Source organism: Heptranchias perlo, chromosome 9 (genome assembly GCF_035084215.1).
Source record: "Heptranchias perlo isolate sHepPer1 chromosome 9, sHepPer1.hap1, whole genome shotgun sequence".
NCBI lineage: Eukaryota > Metazoa > Chordata > Chondrichthyes > Hexanchiformes > Hexanchidae > Heptranchias > Heptranchias perlo.
In genome coordinates this window covers 39,932,471-39,953,568 of record NC_090333.1, presented here as the reverse complement: position 1 = coordinate 39,953,568, position 21,098 = coordinate 39,932,471, and the positions used below count along the sequence as shown (strand labels likewise).

At 41.6% G+C, this 21,098-nt stretch overlaps 1 protein-coding gene across 1 annotated transcript in view; it reads right to left on the bottom strand.

The window, feature by feature from the left end:
* Positions 1-3,078: 3,078 nt before the first annotated feature.
* Positions 3,079-21,098, bottom strand: part of spata6 (spermatogenesis associated 6) — a 109,717-nt gene continuing 91,697 nt past the window's right edge. Inside the window, exons 11-13 of the mRNA XM_067990250.1 lie at positions 7,764-7,863; positions 4,108-4,193; positions 3,079-3,334 (exon numbers count right to left, since the gene is read on the bottom strand). Of these exons, the coding sequence (XP_067846351.1) occupies positions 3,175-3,334; positions 4,108-4,193; positions 7,764-7,863 (346 nt within the window). The 3' untranslated portion in view covers positions 3,079-3,174. The remainder of the gene's footprint in view (positions 3,335-4,107; positions 4,194-7,763; positions 7,864-21,098) is intronic.

The window sequence follows — 21,098 nt, the reverse complement described above, 5'->3', positions numbered from 1 at the left end:
GAAATTTCTTCACTCAGAGGGTGGTGAACCTGTGGAATTCCCTACCACAGAAGGCTGTGGAGGCCAAGTCATTGAATATATTTAGGAAGGAGATAGATTGATTTCTAGACACAAAAGGCATCAAGGGGTATGGGGAGAGAGCAGGAATATGGTATTGAGATAGAGGATCATCCATGATCATATTGAATGGCAGAGCAGGCTCAAAGGGCCAAATGGCCTACTCCTGCTCCTATTTTCTATGTTTCTATGAACATAAAAATGGGCATGATTCAGCGTAAACAAGTGGGATCCAAGGAAGACACCAAACTCACACCATATTTTCCTTCTTTAAGTATGAAAATTGAAGTTTTTAATGTTACACATGCTATAAAAATGCATTAAAAGAAATGGAAAATACAGTGCTGGTTTCAGTGTGAATACATTTTTAAAAAAATGCTCAAAAAATTGCAATAAAACACCAGGAAAATGACTTTGTTTCTTGATGCACCTGAAAATCTGGTCGTAATTTTAAGAAAGCTTCTGAGCAATAGCAATTGCCGGAAACTCGTATATAAGGCTCTGTTAACATGGGGGCGGTGCCAGTTTTATGGGCAGAAATGCCTTCAGGTGGAGGGATCGATAGACGGCTGTAAAAGATCAAGGAGATTTAGGCTTATTGTCCAAACGTCCACATTCTTTTAGGCTGCATAATTGATTTGCAGCCCAGTTACGTGTGTCTCTGGGCGCAAATATGGAGGAAATTCAAGTAAAATTGCCCTCTTATTAAACAAAGCGTAATCATCCTCTGTTATTAAACATAATGCAATCATCCTGTTATTAAACATAACACAACCATATTATAAACATAGCACAATCACCCTTCTGATATTAAAATAATCACTACCTTGTTTTTACAGGTCTTTCTAGTATTTTACTGACTGGCCCCAAAACTGTTGCAGAGAAGTCTCTGCTGATAGTAGCGTGCTGTAGGGGTTGACCTGTGTCTCAGTGTCTTGTGAGGGTACCCTTCAATCAGACCTGAGAATCAGCCAATCGGAATTAGATTGCTATATTTTCAAACAATGACTGAATTTATTTTTCACTACACTAATCTGGAAAATGGATTTGATCTCATCAGAATTAATCTGCAGTAGTGTTGTACTGTCATCATTGCTGATTTTTAATGGATTCCCTATATCATGTAGTTTTGGAGAAGTATTTACTTTTTCTGCCAAAAGTAAACTGACAGCCTAACAGGGCAGTTATACTGCACACATCAGTTTAACCATTCTGGTGTGGAAGTACGGAATCAGGCAAAGCATAGCTTTCAACAGCTGGTGACATTTTTAAAGTTAGAAAAAAGCTATTAGCTCTTTTTTAACAATAAAAACCAACGGTAAATTTTAAGGCAGTTCTTTGGACAACCTGAAAAGTTTCAAAATTCTATTCTGTCTCTATGAAGCCAAAGTGAAGTGAGACCACCTCTGTAGGTTTCATCATTATAGAAAATTCAAATCACTTCTGTTTTTTTGCTGAGAAACTTCTTGCATAGTGCAATGAGAAAACTAATTCCCACCAATGCAGGACACGCTGTATAAAATCCCTAATGGACTAATTCCTTTAACCAGATGAGATCTCTCATACAAATAGATTAATAAAAATGTAAATTAGTTAAATTAACAAAATTAATTATTCTGCTGATTTGCATAAAAATAAATTACAGTTGCATATAGGTGTTCTGACATTTAGAGCTTACAAAAACATTAAAAGAAAAAGTGAAATGTACAGAGGGTCTGCCAATGTAATTCAACAGCTCCTCTAAAGTTGAACTATCTGCATCTAAATGTATATTTTCTTAATCAGATTCCAGTGTTCAACACTTCTCAGTAAAAGCTGGTCCTCACTGTGGCATTGTTTCATAAATCAGTCACATTTTGGCACAATAATGATAATTTTATCTTGGTTTAAAATAAATCGGGGTAGAATTTTCATGGGGGTTCCCCGATCTGCTGCCATAACTTCGGCAGAAGATTGGTGGAATCTCCAGCGAAATAGCAAAAATGGTTGTTTCCGCTGTTTCTCCAGGGTTTCTGCAAAAGTTACAATGGACAATTGAGACAATCCACGTGGAAGTTACTGGCAAAGATGTATTTCTACAAACACAACAAAAAAAATTTAGCAGTTTAATAATATTTGTTGCGTTTGGGAATCATTCGTCTGACTCCAAATTATTTTCACACAAAGTTGTGTTTTTCATGAAAAAGGTGTGAGGACTTAAGGAACAAAACTAGTAGTTAGAGACAGCCACTATCTAAATTTGAACAACTACAAGGGGTTATAATATATTGTGCAACAAACTGCCTAAACTGTAACTGTTAATAAGATTATATACTTTTTTTTGGAATTCTAAAATGATTTAAATATGGATACAAAATGCTTAGTATACTACAACAGACTGGGAATCTTTGATGAGAGTTGAAATTTTCTGTGAACCAGGACTGCATAAAAGCATACTGCTGTCCTTCACCTACACTGCATGTGACATTTAGCATAGCTAACCAATATGAAGCGCTATATTTTTCAATGGATATCATTTTGACTTCAATCAGAGATTAGTGGCACAATGTTCATTTTTCAGATACAGCCTTTCATCCTAACATTGACTTAGTATTGGTCTAACCGAACGTGCATAGCTCAAGCAAGTTTAGTTATCCAACAACAGTTTCTTAAACTCTCCAAGTCTTAACCCATCATACTTTTTTTACTACAAAAATACTTTAGTACAAAATCTGAGCATGTCAATGTTTTTCTTGCTATTTCTAAAGCTAATTTGGTGGGGTCCCTTTATATTGGCTGCAAAATTTAAAATATTTTAACAAGAACTTTAATTATCCTGGTAATGTCTGGTTAAATGTCCCACTTCTAACACAAGTTAAGTTGTAAAGTAGAATATATTTGCAAAATCAATAGGGAAACTGCTGACAGTCTCATTTTTTCTTGATTATATCAGAAACCATAGCTAATCATGATTATTATGGACATTAATTCTTGTTACAGGTGGAAAACATATTAAAAATACAATTAATTATTGACCATCATATATGAATCGTAATACAACATAAACAGGTTGGAAAAAAAAGCCCTAAACCTGTAGGAACACAGTAATAGGCTTAAATATACTGGTCTATGTAATCTTTATGTACTATCTGCAGCTTTCTTGTACATATTTCTGTAGATCTTTTCTAGACTTTCTTCAAAGATTGCCCTGTGAGGCTTCCCTCTATAAACAGCAGCACGATTTGACCAATAATCACCATCACCCAGATGTACAGAAGCATTGTGCTGGAGTGTTGAACTGTATGGACAGAAAGAAGACCAGATTGTACATCTGTGCTACTAATTTAATTAAGCTTACAACTTATCTATTTTTAAAACAGTTAATGAACTCACTTCAGAAATTGATAACTTGTTACAAAGTAAGCAAAATATTTTAAAAGGAAAATTTATAAAACCTGCATATACTATTTTCATAGGTGACAATGCTTTCAATTTCAAAAGCTAGAATATCATAATGTGTTAGGTTGGATACTAAATAAGTTAGGGTGTATCCCTCAGGGGAAAAAAGAGAATCAATGCAAGACCTAGGCCACAGAGGCAAAATGAGGAGGTGAAAACTAATCCAAAAGCCAAGCAGAAAAAGAACTAAATGCCAGAAATTTCCTCGTGGGGTTTTCCAATCGGCCGCTGTAATTTGGGCTTCCACCATAGTTATGGTGGCCGATTAGGAGAACCCCGGAGGACTTTATGGGCGAAAAAGTAGAAACAAAATTTGATAGAGGGATATGAGTATCATGAGATATAGTATTTCACTGACACTGGAACTGGCCAAATGGACCGCAATGATCTTTTCTGAACCGTTGCATTTGTATACCACGAGGAATTGGAGTTATATGAAACTCAGTTGAGGATAACTAAAATTAATATCAGCAGATATAAAGCAACAATAATAAGGCAGACTGTAGATAGCAGGATGAGGGAAACAAACTTAGAAACTGTCAGAAGTGCCTCCACACCCAAGAGTTTCAAAATAGGCCTCAAAGTGTTTTGAATATGAAAATCCTTCTGTACCTGATACGCTCTGTAGTATCACACAATGAATCAATAGATGAGGCAGATCTTCTGCCTGAATGATAATCCACTTCAGCAGAAGAATCCTAGAACACGAAGCAACCGTGAAGAAAACTGATAATGGTCAACAATTCTAGTTCACTATTTTAGCCAACAAAGAAAGACATGTCAACAGTACTCCTAGAAGTCCAAAGCTTCATGCTAGAGTTATAAGTAATTAGCTGACTTCATGTTCCCAGTGAGAAACCACAACTACCAAGAGCACATATCAGAAATGCCAGCGCATGCTATGCACAATTTTATGTTACACTGGAATTTCCAATATTGCCGAGAGTGCAAAGTCAGAAAATTACACCTATCGACATTGTAGAATCATAGTTCAAATACCAGCCTTAACTATCAAGATGATAACATTTTGAAATTTCTCTCCTTCCCATTTGGGGGCCCAGTAACTGCATCACTTATAGTTAGACACAGAGTAAAAGTTCCCTCTATTCTGTCTCAACAATCTAGCTTAGCTCAAGTATCAGCTTGGCTTTGTGGAAGTACTTTCACCTCTGAGTCAGAAGATTGTGGGTTCAAGCCTCACTTCAGGGTTTAAGGACATAATCTAGATTGATAATTCAGTTCAGTATTAAGGGTGTGCTGCATTGTGAGAGGTGGCAACCTTTGATGAGATGTTAAACCCAGGCCCTGTCTGCTTGTTCAGGTGGATATAAAAGATCTTATGACACTATTCAAAGGAGCCCAGGGACTTCTCCAAGTGTCCTGGCCAATATTTATCCCTCCAATGCTTACCGTTTGTGGGGCCATGCTGTGCATAAATTGGCTACCCCATTTGCCTACAAAACAACATTGATGACACTTCAAAAGTAATTAATTCACTGTAATGCTTTAAAGTTATTTATTCAGCTGTTTTTTTAAAAGGATTTAATTCACACAGATTTTTCTGAAGGGGCGATTTTAACCCTACCCGGTGGAAACCGGGGCGGGCGGGCAGTTAAAATCAATCGGGTGACTTACCAATTGACGTCTGAAGCCGGCAGGTCCTTCTTTAAATATGCAGATCGGGGTTTGATGATGTCATCGGGCCCCGACTGCAATTTTAACTGTGATCTGAGCAAGGAAACGGTTGTGACTTTACCACCAGGTGAAGACAGCGGAAGGAGGATCCAGGACCAGAAGAGGCCCAAACAGGTACGTTTTTTTTACTTTCCTTGTGGTGCCAGGAGGAACAAGAGTGCACTAAGTAGTGTAAAACGGTCCTTGGCACCAGTAAATGCTAATGTGTTCAGCAACAACCAACTGGCCATGGCTGGATTTCTTAGCTTACTGTGCTTGTCTAATGTGCTCTGACTTAAGCAGGAAACACAATGTAGCCATTTCTTTTGAATACATTTCTTAAACCAGAAGCAAAATGGGCAAGTTGCAGTATTATGTCTAGGCAACAAACATTTTATGGAACAACTGGGCTCATCAGTGATTGCGATGGGCATATCGCATTTTGGACAGTATTTATAGCCTTAGGCAATTGTTGGAGCAAACTTGCCTACACAACTATAGGTAGGTAGACTTAGTTATTGTCGACGAGCACACGGTATTGCCGCAGCTCAGCTGGGGAACACTCTCTGAGCCAAGTATAAAATTACAATTTGTGTCTCTGCCCTTATATGCTAATATTCTGGTTTGTTTTTGCATGCTTTATTTGCCCTCTATATGGCTGCCGGTTTTGGGCAGAAAACTGGCCAGGGGCATGCAGATGAGGCCTGGGAGTTAAAATCACCCAGGCCTCACGATGCCAAGATCAGGACGGTTTGCTGCCCACCACCGTCCCTGCCCACCCGATTCCCATCCTGAGTTAAAATTGGGGCTTATGGTCCTAACCATTTCAACAACAGTAATTTGCATTTATATGGTGACTTTAACAGTAAAGCGTCCGTCCCAAGGCACTTCACAGATCCGTAATCAGACAAAAATGGACACTGAGCCAAAAGAGATATTAAAAGTCGTCACCAAAAGCTGGCCACCAATCATTTATAAGTAGAGTCGTTGTCCATCAAGTTTTGTATTAGAATCTTGAGCGGCTATCTGGAAATTTCAGAGGTAAACTGGATGCTGACAATCTGGATCTTAAAATTAAAGTCCATTTTTCTACATATGGACTGTGTCTTATGACTTGGAGGCATTAATTATTGAGGTTTGGAATAGCAAAGAGATTTCAGCAAAGCAAATGTCAGAACTCAGGCTATGATATTACCTTCTGCCCTATCCTCATTCCACCCAGTATCCAGCCTTGGATGACATAAGGTGAGCTTATCTGTGGGAAATGGAGAGGCGGAGGGGTTTAAGGACGGAATTTCAGAACGTGGGGCCTACGCGGCTGAAGGTATGGCCGTCAATGCAGGAGCGAAGGAGTGCATAAGAGCCCAGAGTCAGAGGAACGGAGAGTTTTGGGGGAGTTAGAATCATACAGCACAGGAGGTTATTCGGCCCATCGTGCTTATGCCAGTTCTTTGAAAGAGCTATCCAATTAGTCTCACTCCCCTGCTTTGTCCCCAAAGCCCTGCAAATTTTTCTTTTTCAATCATATAGAGTTGTAGGGCCCTCTGGCCTCCCTCCACCACATCCTCTATCATCACTTTTGACAATAAATGTGAAGAACTGTCTGTGCCTGCTCCATCTCTATCCCTCCACGCCTCTCCCTGGCCTCACCGGATTCTCCCCAACCTCCCCCAAGCCCTCTTTAAATTTTGTCCATGATACCTACCACCTGCTCCCTTGGTTGCCTCCTATTCTTGCTCCTAATCACCCAATTTCACCTCCTCAGCTCAATGCTCACCAATATCATTAACCTGACTCACTCCTTCAGTACTTTCTTTATTTCCTTCAAAACTCCTGTCACCAACCTCATCCTCAAAAACTCACCCGCAAATCCCTTCCTTCTCTCTAACTGCCATCCTATCTCCAACCTTCCTTTTCTTTCCAAAGTCCTGGAAAGTTTGTTGTCTTGTAACAGTGGTCCTACAACCCCCATTTGGGATCCTCCAATTTGGCTGCTGGCTCACTCAAAACACTGAGATTGCAGAGTCAAAGTCACAAATGACATCCTATGCAACTGTATCCATGGTTTGTTGGGGGAGAAATTCGGGAGTGCCCATAATTACCCAGCGCACAAATGGTGAAGTCTGAGGAAACCCAGATGTTGGGCCTTGGACCTCATTAGGCTGAAGACGGCGCTGCAGGGGGAGATCACGCAGGTAAGTACTGCAAGTTCGGGACCCACATGTAAGTGATCGGGCCTTGGGAGATTTAGGGAGGTGACAGTCAAGCCAAGGTGCTCTCAGACATATCTTTGTAGCCAATTACAGAAATGAATTGACAAAGGTCTGAAAGCAGACCTGCTTGTCTTCGTAGCCAGTGTATGGGCATTGGGAAGGGGGAATATGGAAGCAACAACAATGAAATGTGAAGAACTAATATATAAAAATTGTTTTTTTTAAATGAGAACTATTACTGAACATACAAAGTGGATCTCAGACATTCATGACTATACTCAATATAAGCATTCTGGAATTCAAGATATTAGGTTCAGTTTACTGGTAGGTTTTCAGTCTAAGTTTTTAATACTATATAAATCAAATTATTGCAGTACTTACAAATTTTAGCCTTTGTCTTGCACTGTTTGTCTTCAAAACTTTTATTACTCGCTGATGGATCTCCTCCCATTTTGTTGGTGTAGAGGGATCTGGATGAAATCTAAATTACACAAAGAAATATGGATGATTTATATATCACTAGTGACAAGAGCAAATCTCATAAAAATGCCTTCATGTTGATAGAGATGGCTGTCAAAATCATTCAAAAAAGTCAAAATGGATGAGGAAGAACTAAACACAGGTGTGTAAAATGCAACCGTAAAGGAAAAAGCCCCAGTTTTTTTTAAAAGATAGCATTATGTTTGCACTGATCTATATGTGATCTTGTATAGAAAAGAAAAGGATTTAAGCTGGTGCTGTAGAAAAAAAAAATAACCCCGTTTTCTGAAAAGAAAAAGAAAAATATGCTTGTATCTCAATGTAAGAGTGGATTATGCACTAATACTATACACTTGGCTCTGATATTCTGATAATGGCAAAAATGGGCTTGAGTTGGTCCATGGCACAGCTGGACCTGCACTGGCAGCTCAGGGGAGAGGCCGGACTGAGTTTTCCAACGGGAATACCTCCTCCTAATTTGAATAGGGTACTGGCACATGAAAGACTAGTTCAGAGCATTTGGTCTGTAGCAAACATGACTGAGCAATGGAAAATACAATCAGGCAGCAGCTCCTAAAGGGCTGCAGCTTGCCATTAAAGGGCAAGTTGTGGTTGTGACAGAAAAGTTCCTTAATTATTCACAATGGTACAGCAGAGGCATGTTGGTAGCACTGTTATTTTTGATGCTGAAGGGTAGGAGGTTTGTTGCAGGAGGTGCACCGAAGAAGGATGCCCCTAATTGGAGCTGAAGGTCACCCTCCAGTAAAAGCTTAGGTAGAAGCTGCTTGGAAGAAAGCTTCTGATTGAGTGAATGGTATTAGCCAGCTCTCTTATACCTGGCTCAAATGAGGATGAAGATTGATGATATCAGGGGGAAGGTGAAGGTAACTGTACTCAATTTTGCTTGCATTTCTTGCACAGTCCAACAACCAGGCATAAATTTAAGTTGGAAATTGCCACACCTTTTATGGAGGTAGCATTTGAAGCATCAATGCCCTTTTAAAAACACTCTTTCATTGTCCCTAAACAGCATGGCACATCTTTTTTGAACATGGTGATGGCAGCAAACAGGTGCTCCTCAGCTGTAATGGGGTTTCTCAGTGGGGTCAACAGCCATTAATGCACAAAATACCCCTATTCTTCTAAGGGGTATCCACCAAGTGTTTCCTTTCTTTATTTTGGACATTGTGGGCTGCTGCACGATGAAGGTCTTATGGCTGCTTCCCATCGTCTCTGGTATGTTCAGGCAAGTTCTTAAAATGCAGATCGTGGAGTTGCGACAGGTGAAGAAAAAATTCCTCTCATGAGGCATTCCTGAAGTCTTCCTTTTCTGAAACACTGGCACCACAAAGGAAAATTCTTATCCTCACCACTTTGTATGGTATCATTGAAATGTCAGCAGCAACCAAGAATTATGAAGGAAAGCACTGGCAGGAAAAAAGAACAAAAAATGCAAAAATGGCGCACTATCCAGAAAAAACAACTAATGCATGGAGTAAAGCGCAACAACATTTAAACAAAAATACTAAAAAAACTCTTGGCATAACAACTGTGCAACATTATAGTACCTCTAGGATGGCTACTTGAGTAGGCCAGACACCAGGGGCCCGAATTTAGCAGGCCTGCGGGTTCCCAGCGGGTGGTCCTCCGGGAGCGTGGTCAACACGCTCGGCGAAATTAGTGGGTTGCCCACGCGATCGTAGCAGGCAACCCACTAATAGGAATCAATTACCTGCTCCTCCGGGGTCCACGGCGCTGGCCTGCGCGTCGGTCGGGCTGCGCATGCGCAGTACGATCTGTCAGCTGGAGGCTCTCTAGTTAAAGGGGCAGTCCTCCACTGACAGATGCTGCAACCAATGGAACAAATTGCAGCATGGAGCAGCCCAGGGGGAAGGCTGCTCCCAGTTTAATGATGCCTCACCCCAGGTATCATCAGATGGGGTGAGGAGGAGGGGGAGGACACAGATCTTCCCCCCGGCGGGCGGGAGGAAGCGGCCTGCCTCTGCCACCAAGAAGGACTGGCTCGAGGTGGCAGAGGGGGTCACCTGCGCCACCAACATATCGCCCACCTGCATACAGTGCAGGAGGCGCTGCAATGACCGCAGTAGGTCAGCCGCAGTGAGAACACGAAGTCTTTCCCCTACACTCCGTCTGCCACAACACTGCCCCCACCCCACATCTCCTTCGGCACCGCCAACACTATTCTGTCACATCACCCTTCATACCCATTCACACCCCATCCTCATCTTACCTCCACCTACTCACCTCGCCAGTACTCACCCTGCCACTAACACGCAACCCACTCCTCATACAATCTCATTGCTCCATCCCATACTCACCCTCTCGTGCATCTCCCTCACGGCCAGCCTCACTCAACCTGCCACCACCTGTGCTGCAGCCACAGGGCATGCATCACATATGTGCAGTAGACAGCGTAAGGCAAACGTCTCGTCAGCATGAAGGGGGTGCACAAGGGTGTCTGAGGGTTTGTCATGGGTGTTACCCATATTGAATTTCAGAGCAACAAACAGCACACATTATATTGACACCACCACTGCCATGTCTCCGCGAATCCTGTCCGTTGTGTCCAATAATGCCCGCTCCTGAGTATCACTATGAGGACCCACCACTGATGCCACCCATCGTGTTACTGCAGAGTAGGTGCAGGTGTATTTGCAGGGCTCGTCCGTGCAGACGACTGAGAGACATCGGCGGTGTAGCCGGCTGCACCCTGGAAGGATGCGGAGGAGAAGGTGTGGAGGGCAGTGGTGACTTTGCCAGCGACAGGTAAGCAGTTGGTGCTGGGGCCAGCCAGGAGCAGCTCGGCATGAAAGAGGCTGCAGATCTCCACGACTACATGTCGAGCGAATCTGCGCCTCCCTGTGCACTGCTGCTCGGAGAGGTCCGGGGAGCTGCGCCTCGGTCTGTGGACCCTGTGGCGAGGGTAATGCCCTCTGCGACGCGTCTCTCTCTGGGGTAGCCCTCCCTCCTGCTGTGCAGGTGGGCGTGCAACAACACCGTGTTGGGGGGATCCACGTCTCTGCGGCGGACGGCGTGGACTGCGAGGCTGCTGGTGCTGGTCATGCTCTTCGTCCTCCGAGGGTCTCCACACACCACCCAACTGGCAGGTGTTGGTCTGAGGGGTTGTGCAGGGTAGGTGTGTGGTTCCTCGGACTGGGGCTGCGGTTTCGTGTCGGTCTGTCCTCTGGCTTGGCGGGGGGTGGTGGAGGGCAGGGGTTGCCCTATGTGACGCGGTGGCCTCCTGCGTGGGTGAGGGCTCTCCCCCGTGGAGCGCACCTTGGCACCTGCCACAGGCTGCTGGCTGCAACACGCCTGGTTGGAGGGAGACTGTTTCCCCCAGTGTGGGAAACTCACTGCCTTGAACCTAAAATCCCACACTTCCTCTTTTGACAGCTGCTTCAGCTCATTAACTGACCACAACGAGCAAGGTAAGTACTCTCAAGTGGAACCCCGCTGGCTTTAATTGCCTGCGGGATTCCCACCAGCGGGGCTTGCGCGCGCAGCCCCGCACGTCAGCGCGGTACCCGGAAGTGGCCGGGATTTCGTCGCGATCCGGTCACGTGACCGGAGATCGGGATTTTCGGGGCCACCCCGCTGGGAACCCGCCGGAAACACGCTCCTAAAATCGAGCCCCAGGATTCCCGATGTGCCCAGTTTATACAGGTGAGCTGCGTGCTGTGGGTGAAGCCTTGTCCAAAGTTGGAAAAATTGGCATGGGATAGGATTTAAATAATTATTCAATTTAAATATACGCTGGTAGCACAGACTTATTTTTGGCTCCAAATTGCATATTGGAAAATTTGGTGAGCTGTGAATTGGTAACGAGAGGTCAGGTGCCCGATTTCCCGATGTGTGCCATCTGCCAGCGAGGCACCTAGACCACCAACCGATTTTGAAAAATCATTGAGCTTTAGAGCCAATTAAATTACAAGATGAACAAAAACTTCTCCTTTGAACTGTCAAACAGCGTGACTTTGTATTTGTAAAAAAATGTTCTTTTTTCATTAATTTGTTCTCTCCATTTAGTACACATGACAATGAGTGGGTTATTCCTTGGTGGGGAATGGTGTCGTAGGTATTGAATGTTGCAACGTGGGGGGGAAGCCAGTCTGGTCTAAGTTGCAAAACTTTTAAATTTTATTTGAAATTGCTCCCCTGCTGGTCTGCTGCACTCCTAACAGCATTCAATCTCTTGGATCAATTGGTGTTTGGATACAGCACTGCGTGGCCCACTTACAGTCCTTGTATGGCAAGTACGTCTGCTTCACTCGGAAACGGCTCCTGCCCCTTTGCTCCTGTTGCACTGAAATTACACTTGTCCTGTCCAGGTGCCAAATCTTCATGTGAGAGCTTAGAAAATAAGTGTCGGCAGGCTATTCACCTCAGGAATGCATCACAAACAAGCCCTCAATGCTCTATTCTCCCAATATCCACACATACACAAATAAACACAAACACATCCAGCAGGCATCAGTAGAAACCCTGGAAGATTTCCTCTCCATCAGCTCTCTCTCCAGACAGCTATCGACTGAGAATGTGTGTGTGAATGTTGAGTGAAGACAGAATCAGGCTCAATCCACCAGTATGAATTGCCTGCTAAAACACTGTCCAGGTTCCTTGGCAACTACATCTGCTTCATGCATTCTGCCACTCCGCTCCCTTTGCCCTGAAACCACATCCCACAAAATCCAGGAATTTTGGGGATGCGCGTTTCAAACTTGCTGCAAGAAAAACTTAAGTAAGTCTAGAAAGATAATGGAATCTTCACTCAAAGATGTAATAGAAAAATATCTAGAAAACAAAAATATAACTAAGAATAGTCAACGCGGTTTTCAGAAGGGAAAGTCATGCCTGACCAATCTTAATGAATTCTTTGAAGAGGTAACAGAAATAGTAGACAAGGGTAATGCAGTAGATGTAATATATGTAACATGGACAAAAGAGCTGAATTCCAGAGGTGAGGTGAGAGTGACTGCCCTTGATATCAAGGCAGCATTTGACCGAATGTGGCTCCAAGGAGCCCTAGTAAAATTGAAGTCAATGGGAATCAGGGGGAAAACTCTCCAGTGGCTGGAGTCATACCTGGCACAAAGGAAGATGGTAGTGGTTGTTGGAGGCCAATCATCTCAGCCCCAGGACATTGCTGCAGGAGTTCCTCAGGGCAGTGTCCTAGGTCCAACCATCTTCAGCTGCTTCATCAATGACCTTCCCTCCATCATAAGGTCAGAAATGGGGATGTTCGCTGATGATTGCACAGTGTTCGGTTCCATTCGCAACCCCTCAGATAATGAAACAGTCCAAGCCCGCATGCAGCAAGACCTGGACAACATCCAGGCTTGGGCTGATAATTGGCAAGTAACATTCGCGCCAGACAAGTGCCAGGCAATGACCATCTCCAACAAGAGAGAGTCTAACCACCTCCCCTTGACATTCAACGGCATTACCATCGCCGAATCCCCCATCATCAACATCCTGGGCGTCACCATTGACCAGAAACTTGACTGGAGCAGCCACATAAATACTGTGGCTACAAGAGCAGGTCAGAGGCTGGGTATTCTGCAGCGAGTGACTCACCTCCTGATTCCCCAAAGCCTTTTCACCATCTACAAGGCACAAGTCAGGAGTGTGATGGAATACTCTCCACTTGCCTGGATGAGTACAGCTCCAACAACACTCAAGAAGCTCAACACCATCCAGGACAAAGCAGCCTGCTTGATTGGTACCCCATCCACCACCCTAAACATTCTCTCCCTTCACCACCGGCGCACCGTGGCTGCAGTGTGTACCATCTACAGGATGCACTGCAGAAACTCACCAAGGCTTCTTCGACAGCACCTCCCAAACCCGCCACCTCTACCACCTAGAAGTACAAGGGCAGCAGGCACATGGGAACACCACCACCTGCACATTCCCCTCCAAGTCACACACTATCCCGACTTGGAAATATATCGCCGTTCCTTCATCGTCGCTGGGTCAAAATCCTGGAACTCCCTACTTAACAGCACTGTGGGAGAACCTTCACCACATGGACTGCAGCGGTTCAAGAAGGCGGCTCACCACCACCTTCTCAAGGGCAATTAGGGATGGGCAATAAATGCTGGCCTCGCCAGTGAGGCCCACATCCCATGAATGAATTTTAAAAAATTGGAATTTTAAAAGGCCTTCGATGAGGTACCGCATTGTAGACTCATGATTAAGGTCAGAGCAGGTGGAGTCAGGGGACATGTAGCAGAATGGATAGCAAGTTGGCTACAAAACAGAAAAGAGAGTAGGGATTAAGGGTAGCTACTCAGACTGGCAAAAGGTGGGAAGTGGTGTTCCACAGAGATCGGTGCTGGGACCACTGTTGTTCAAAATTTACATTAATGATTTAGATTTGGGAATTGCAAGTACAATTTCAAAATTTGGGGATGACACCAAATTGGGGGGTGTAGTTAATATAAAGAAGGAATGCGTCAAAATGCAAGAGGACATTGATAAACGTGCAGAATGAGCGTGTAATTGGCAAATGAGTTTCAATATGGATAAGTGTGATGTGGTGCATTTTGGTAGGAACAATAAGGAGGCCACATACTGCTTGTGTACTGAGAGTCTGAATGGGATAGAGGAGCAAAGAGATCTAGGGGTACAGATAAACAAATCACTAAAAGTGGCGACGCAGGTTAATAAGGCCATAAAAATGGTAAATCAAGCACTGGGGTTCATTTCTCGAGGGATAGAATTAAAAAGCAGAGAAGTTATGTTAAACTTGTATAGAACCTTGGTTAGACCACACTTGGAGTACTGTGCACAGTTCTGGTCTCCATACTATAGAAAGGATATAGAGGCATTTGAGAGGGTGCAAAAAATATTCATAAGGATGATACCAGAACTGAAAGGATATACTTATCAGGAAAGGTTGGGCAGGCTGAGCTCTTTTCTCTAGAAAATATAAGGCTGGGGGTGACTTGACAGAGTTCTTTAAGATAATGAAAGAGTTTGATAGGGTAGATGTAGAGAAAATGTTTCCGCTTGTGGGGGAGTCCAAAATTAGAGGTCATGAATATAAAATAGTTGCTAATAAATCCAATAGGGAATCCAGGAGAAAGTTCTTTACCCAAAGAGAGGTAAGAATGTGGAAAGCACTACCACAAGAAGTAGCTGAGGCAAATAGCATAGATACATTTAAGGGGAAGCTAGATAAGCACGCACATGAGAAAGAAAGGAATAGAAGGATATGCTGAAAGGGTTAGATGAAGTAGGGATGGAGGAGGCTTGTTTGGAGCAAAAATGCTGGCATAGACCAGTTGGGCTGAATGGCCTGTTTCTGTGCTGTTGTTTCTATGTAACTCGATGTAGACACCAGTGTCAGTTTTCATTTCTAAGACTGTGTTTTGATTTTCTTGAGAGAAAAAATTCTTGAAGTAAGATATCATTAAGCAAGTTATTTTGGCAGCACATTGCGTTCAACTTCAGAAATGTTGCCGATGAAAGGGTTCCAATACATCTTGACATGTCTATGAAACAATTTTCCTCTCATTTTTAAATTAAAATGATAATTTCCCAATAAATCAGGAGGTTTACTCAATGTATTGACAGGAAGTAATTTGTATGTTCCTGCCAATGTCAATAATGACCAATAGGCAGTGGTTGTGTCTTTAGCAGACCGGGAAAGAGGAGAAAAAATATTTTTTTAGGAAGCACACCCAGTGAAAGTCTTGACTGTTAACACTTAAGGTTGATTACACAGCCTCAGTTCTGACTGGTACACCAGTGATGGCATTTGTTAAAGAATATTCTCAACAATAATGTTAGTCTTTAACACTTGGCTGCGAGGCAGATTCAAAACTGCTTTTGTTTAGCTGCACACTGCAAGAAACCCCCTATTCAATTCAATTCCTAAAAATCATACTGATTACATGCAATATATAATAAAATTAAATATATTTTAATAGCACACCTAATTTACTGCATTAATGATAGTGTAACACTTTGGACAATCAAATTATTCTTTTTAGGTAAACTTTACTCTTTAGTCAGGCATAATATGAAAAAATTATATTTTCCTATCCTCAGCTTTGTGAAAGGCATAGCTGCTTACTTTGATAATAATAAAAAGGGATTTTTTTTTTCGCCCTGACCTGAATGCACTTGGTTGGTTGTAAACATCTCTCACGGAGTACCCCATAGGATGCATTGTCAGTGTATTGCAATGAAATCTCAACTACTGCTAACAAAAAGCTCCAGCTAGAAATTAAACATTAATGATTAGATGTCAGAAATGTTTCCTGTATCCAAGAGTTGTTAGACCAACAAGCACGGAACCAATATTTTACTGGAAGTAAATGTTAATGGTATTTGTTGAAAGCAAAAGTATCTGAAAAACTAGTCAAGCCCTTTGTATGAACTTCTGATGTGTGCAAATCCCTGTTGTATTAAGGGTCCTCCATGTCCAATAACATATAGTCAACCCTCAAGTCTCCACAGGAAACTATGGACTTCCCTTCTTTTATTTGACAAATAGAGAATGATGGTTCGGCCATTTGCCATTTCTGTCCACTAGTCTGCGCTATTGTATAAAGCAAACACACTGCAACTTTGTTTCTTGCAAGTTAAGATTTTCAAAGTCAACACGACATTTAGGATAGATCTAGGATTGCCAACCCTCCCAGATTGTCCAGGAGTCTTCCGGAATCAACAATTAATCTCCAGGGCACTGCTGCTGGAAACCTGGGAGAAAATGCGGAAGGAGAGTTTGCGGTTTGTGCATGCAGGACTTCTTGTGCAACAGCTTCAAGTTCTACTGCCAAACCCTTCCTGCACATAGTGTCGTGAAGGAGAACTCATGAAAGGCTGCAGTCAGCTGAGCGTAGCGGTCAACAATGGGGAAATGCTTTGTGCGGCACGAGTTTGGAACAAGCCCAAAACCGGACAAGAGGTGAGATGGATTCAAAAAATATATTAAGCCAAAAATAAAGGACTGGTTTAAACATATTTTAAGACCAGAATTAACTTCAAACTATATTTCTTAACATAGATGTGTTGTATTACATAGAATTACATAGAATGTACAGCACAGAAACAGGCCATTCGGCCCAACAGGTCCATGCAGGTGTTTATGCTCCAACAAACTTCCCTCCTCCTTCCTTCACCTAACCCTATCTGCATATCCTTCTATTCCTTTCTCCCTCATGTGTTCATCTAGCTTCCCCTTAAATGCATCTATGCTAGTCGCCTCAACTACTCCATGTGGTAGTGAGTTCCACATTCTAACCACTCTCTGGGTAAAGAAGTTTCTCCTGAATTCCCTATTGAATTTATTAGTGACTATCTTATAGTTATGGCCCCTGGTTCTGGTCTCTCCCGCAAGTGGAAACATCTTCTGTATGTCTACCCTATCAAATCCTTTCATAATTTTAAAGACGTCTATCAGGTCACCCCTCAGTATTCTCTTTTCTAGAGAAAAGAGCCCCAGCCGGCTCAATCTTTCCTGATAGGTATAACTTCTCAGTTCTGGTATCATCCTAATAAATCTTTTTTTGCACCTTCTCCTGTGCCTCCATATCCTTTTTATAATATAGTGACCAGAGCTGTTCACAGTACTCCAAGTATGATCTAACCAAGGTTCTATACAAGTTTAACTTAGCTTCTCTGCTTTTCAATTCTATCCCCCTAGAAATGAACCCCAGTGGTTGGTTTGCTTTTTTTAAGGCCTTATTAATCTACATCGCTACTTTTAGTGATTTGTGTATCTGTACCCCCACATCCCTCTGCTCCTCTGCCCCTTAGACTCTTATTATCCAATTGAAATCAATTTGCCAATTACACACCCATTCTGCAAGTTTATTAATGTCTTCCTGTACTTTGTAGCAGTCCTCCTCAGTATTAACGATACTGCCCAATTTGGTGTTGGCCACAAATTTTGAAATTGTACTTCCGATTCCCAAATCTAAATTGTTTATGTAAATACATAAATAGAATAAATTGTACAAATAGAATACAAAAAATACATGCATAACCACTGAACTGCACTATTCTATAATTTATTTTCCATTAAAAACACTTGATAAAACTAGGAATCTTCAACAAGTATTTGTTTAGCTTAAACAAGCTTCATTTGAAATAAAATTCACTCGACATGACACCTTTGTATTTCAATAATTGTGCAAATATCAACATGTACAAAAATGAATCAAAGTGCATAGGAGATAAAACTGGACAAATTATGATTTGTTTTTTGCTAAATAAACTGCTATAAAATCTATTATATAACTCACAACTTCTAAATTTAGAAAAATACTTGGACTGATGCAACTCCTAGATTTTCCAAAAGAACAAGCCTAAGAATGTGGGTGCACCATACAAACCTTGCCTTTGCAATAGATAAGGTGGTTACAAAAAAAAACAGAATACATGACAGTCTACTTTTACACAAAATGGCTATCCTTTAACTATTGTATTTATTTCTAAAAATATTGTTATGCGCAAACAAAGACACTCAACTACAGGGGACCCAACCTTTACAAGGTAAATGCAAAAACATTTGCAAACTGTGGGCAAATGTCTAGTGATAAAATGTCACCTGATTTATGTCACATGATCAAACCTCCAGGAATACATTCAACCAGAGTTGGCAACCAGGGTTAGATCATCCTACAGACTTGTATAAAAGGTGTTCAAATATCTGAAGCTGTATTTCCTCTTGAAGCTTTCAAATCTTTTCATTCAATGTGTACTAGTTGCTCAGTATAATAATTTGAATTTAAAACATATCCATAATCCAATATAAATATTCTTTTTTAAACATGTTAAGCTGCAAGAATATTTAAACATGCTTTCGACATTTAGTCAGTAGAGATCATAAATCACTATTCTTTTTCAGGGCTTTTTTTAGAATTTATATTTCACTCTTATTTATCTAATTTTCTACCGTGAGATGGACCTAGGGATATAGAGATCCACTGCCATCAATAGCAACATTCGGCTCCCTGCTGACATAAGTATCTATACAGTATTGAGCTAAGAGTATGTGTGCTTTCCTCCTGCTCATCTGAGTGACGGGAGGGATAAGGAAAGATACCCTGGATTTTGTGTGATGTCTCATAAAATGGCCAAGCCAAGCGCGAACATTACTCCTGTATGTAGCTGCCAGATTGAAATATCAGCAGATGATAAAATAAAATACAAACTCATAGGGATTTAAAACAAACACCTTCAGTGCAATGTCACCAGACCACTTTGTCAGATATACTGACAGCTGTAAAAATATATGGCAACATCTAACCTGAACTTTTGGCACAATGGATTAGAACATGTTGCTTTCATTTTTAGGCCAGGCCTAGATAACAGAATCTCAGCAGACTCTGTTCAAATTTTAGTGGATTATATTAGTATAATCAATCAAAAGCAGAAATTGTTCAAAGCTCTGCACTAAATTATAATTTTCACTCATAGTGGTTATAAGGATGGCTGGTATGGAAATTCAAACAGACACTCTGGCATAGGAGGAGAGCTTTTCAGTGTTTCTTGAAAATGGAGTTAAAATAGATAGTTAGGGGAGTGCAGAAGGAGCCAATCTACACTATACCTGACCTAGGAATATCTGACAATGACACTCAGTATAATACTAATCTCAAAGCCATCATAGATAAGCTTGTGAAGAACACACCCTGGGCTACATTTTCTTCTTCACCACATAGGCGGTATCTGGCTAAGCAGATTGCATTCCCATTATAGAACCTACCTAATGGAATGAAAATCGGGCGGGCTCTAACAAGTGGATGATCCAATCTGCTAGATTACAGTCCATGCAGTGTCACTGAAAATTTAAACCCCCAATGTTTGTAATGAGTGTCAGACAATGGATCGAATTTCCAATGCCTCTTTCATAAATCTCAACACATGTGCATACTCTCCTATAATCTTCCCATTAACAGGGGATGAAGAAACTCTAGAGGCTTGAGGCAAACAGTGGAGGTAAAGCAGCATTGTGGGGCATCACATTATGTCTCTAAACTGATTCCTCAGGCACCATAGACCAAACATTTTCCTAATAGCACTATATACCTTCAATGTGGAGGATTTTCAAGATGCTAACAATTTACAACTAAGAAACCTTCACTTATTCTTTTATAACCCGAACCACAGTTGCTGCAATGCACTGGTTCTGACTATTCACGCAGAGGAGTGGATCTGGCCTCTGACCAACACCAAGAGCTCAACTAAAACTCAGTTCTAGAAGATCCAAGAACCAAGCTTTCTTCAACAATTATGGGGGTTATTGGAGGTACTGCTGTCACATCTGTAGAGTTTGAGACTCAAAGCATGGAGGAAGGAATACATAAAGGGACAAAGCCCTTTCTTGAGGAATCAGAAACTGCCATGGATTGCATTTCAATGGCATTGAGTAACTGTAGTTATTTTGTAGTTATGAAGCAAAAATATGTATAGGAATTGCATCCAAGAAATATCACATACACATTTACACTATCATTTACTCCCTATAAAAATTCATACTTTTACATTGTTCTTTTCCAAAGAAATAACATCCTTTTCCTTGATGGGCCCCTGCCAAAAATAATAAACAAACAAATAAATAAGGCTCAAGTTAAAACTGTATACCATGCCCTCAATACTGTCAAAGTCCACATTTGTAAATCAATGCAGAACTGTTGATTTTATGAAACACGAGGGTGAAAATCACATAGCTTTAATTGTGTATTTGTAAACTGTCCTAGGAAATGGATGATTCTCTCTAAACTATAGTTTGCTGTGGTTGCAATGTTGATCAAATCATATAAGAGGCAAAGAATTTTGAAACAGAAAAAAAATCTGGTGGTTACGCATTGTGGCCTTAGCAATAATTTTCATTTATCTTCGAGTGACAAATACTGGTATTTTTAATTGGTTTTTGATAAATATCATCTCATGTACAGTGGAAACACTGTGCACCAAGCAAGAAAAGCAGGTCAGTCAAATGATTCCCTGGATTCATCTGAGCAACATCTGGCCAAAACCGAAACATACTGACCCACACAAGAACTGAATCAATAACAATTTCTTGCAAAAGAAATGTAATTTCAAAATGTATGATCATGTAATCAATATGGGAGCTGCAAAACAGGTCACCGATCAATTTAAAAAAGAATAACATTTTTGACCCATGGAATCAGAATCTTATATTGTGTTACTTTTTACTGAAAACATATGGCTTGAATACCTCACTTTTTATTTCAG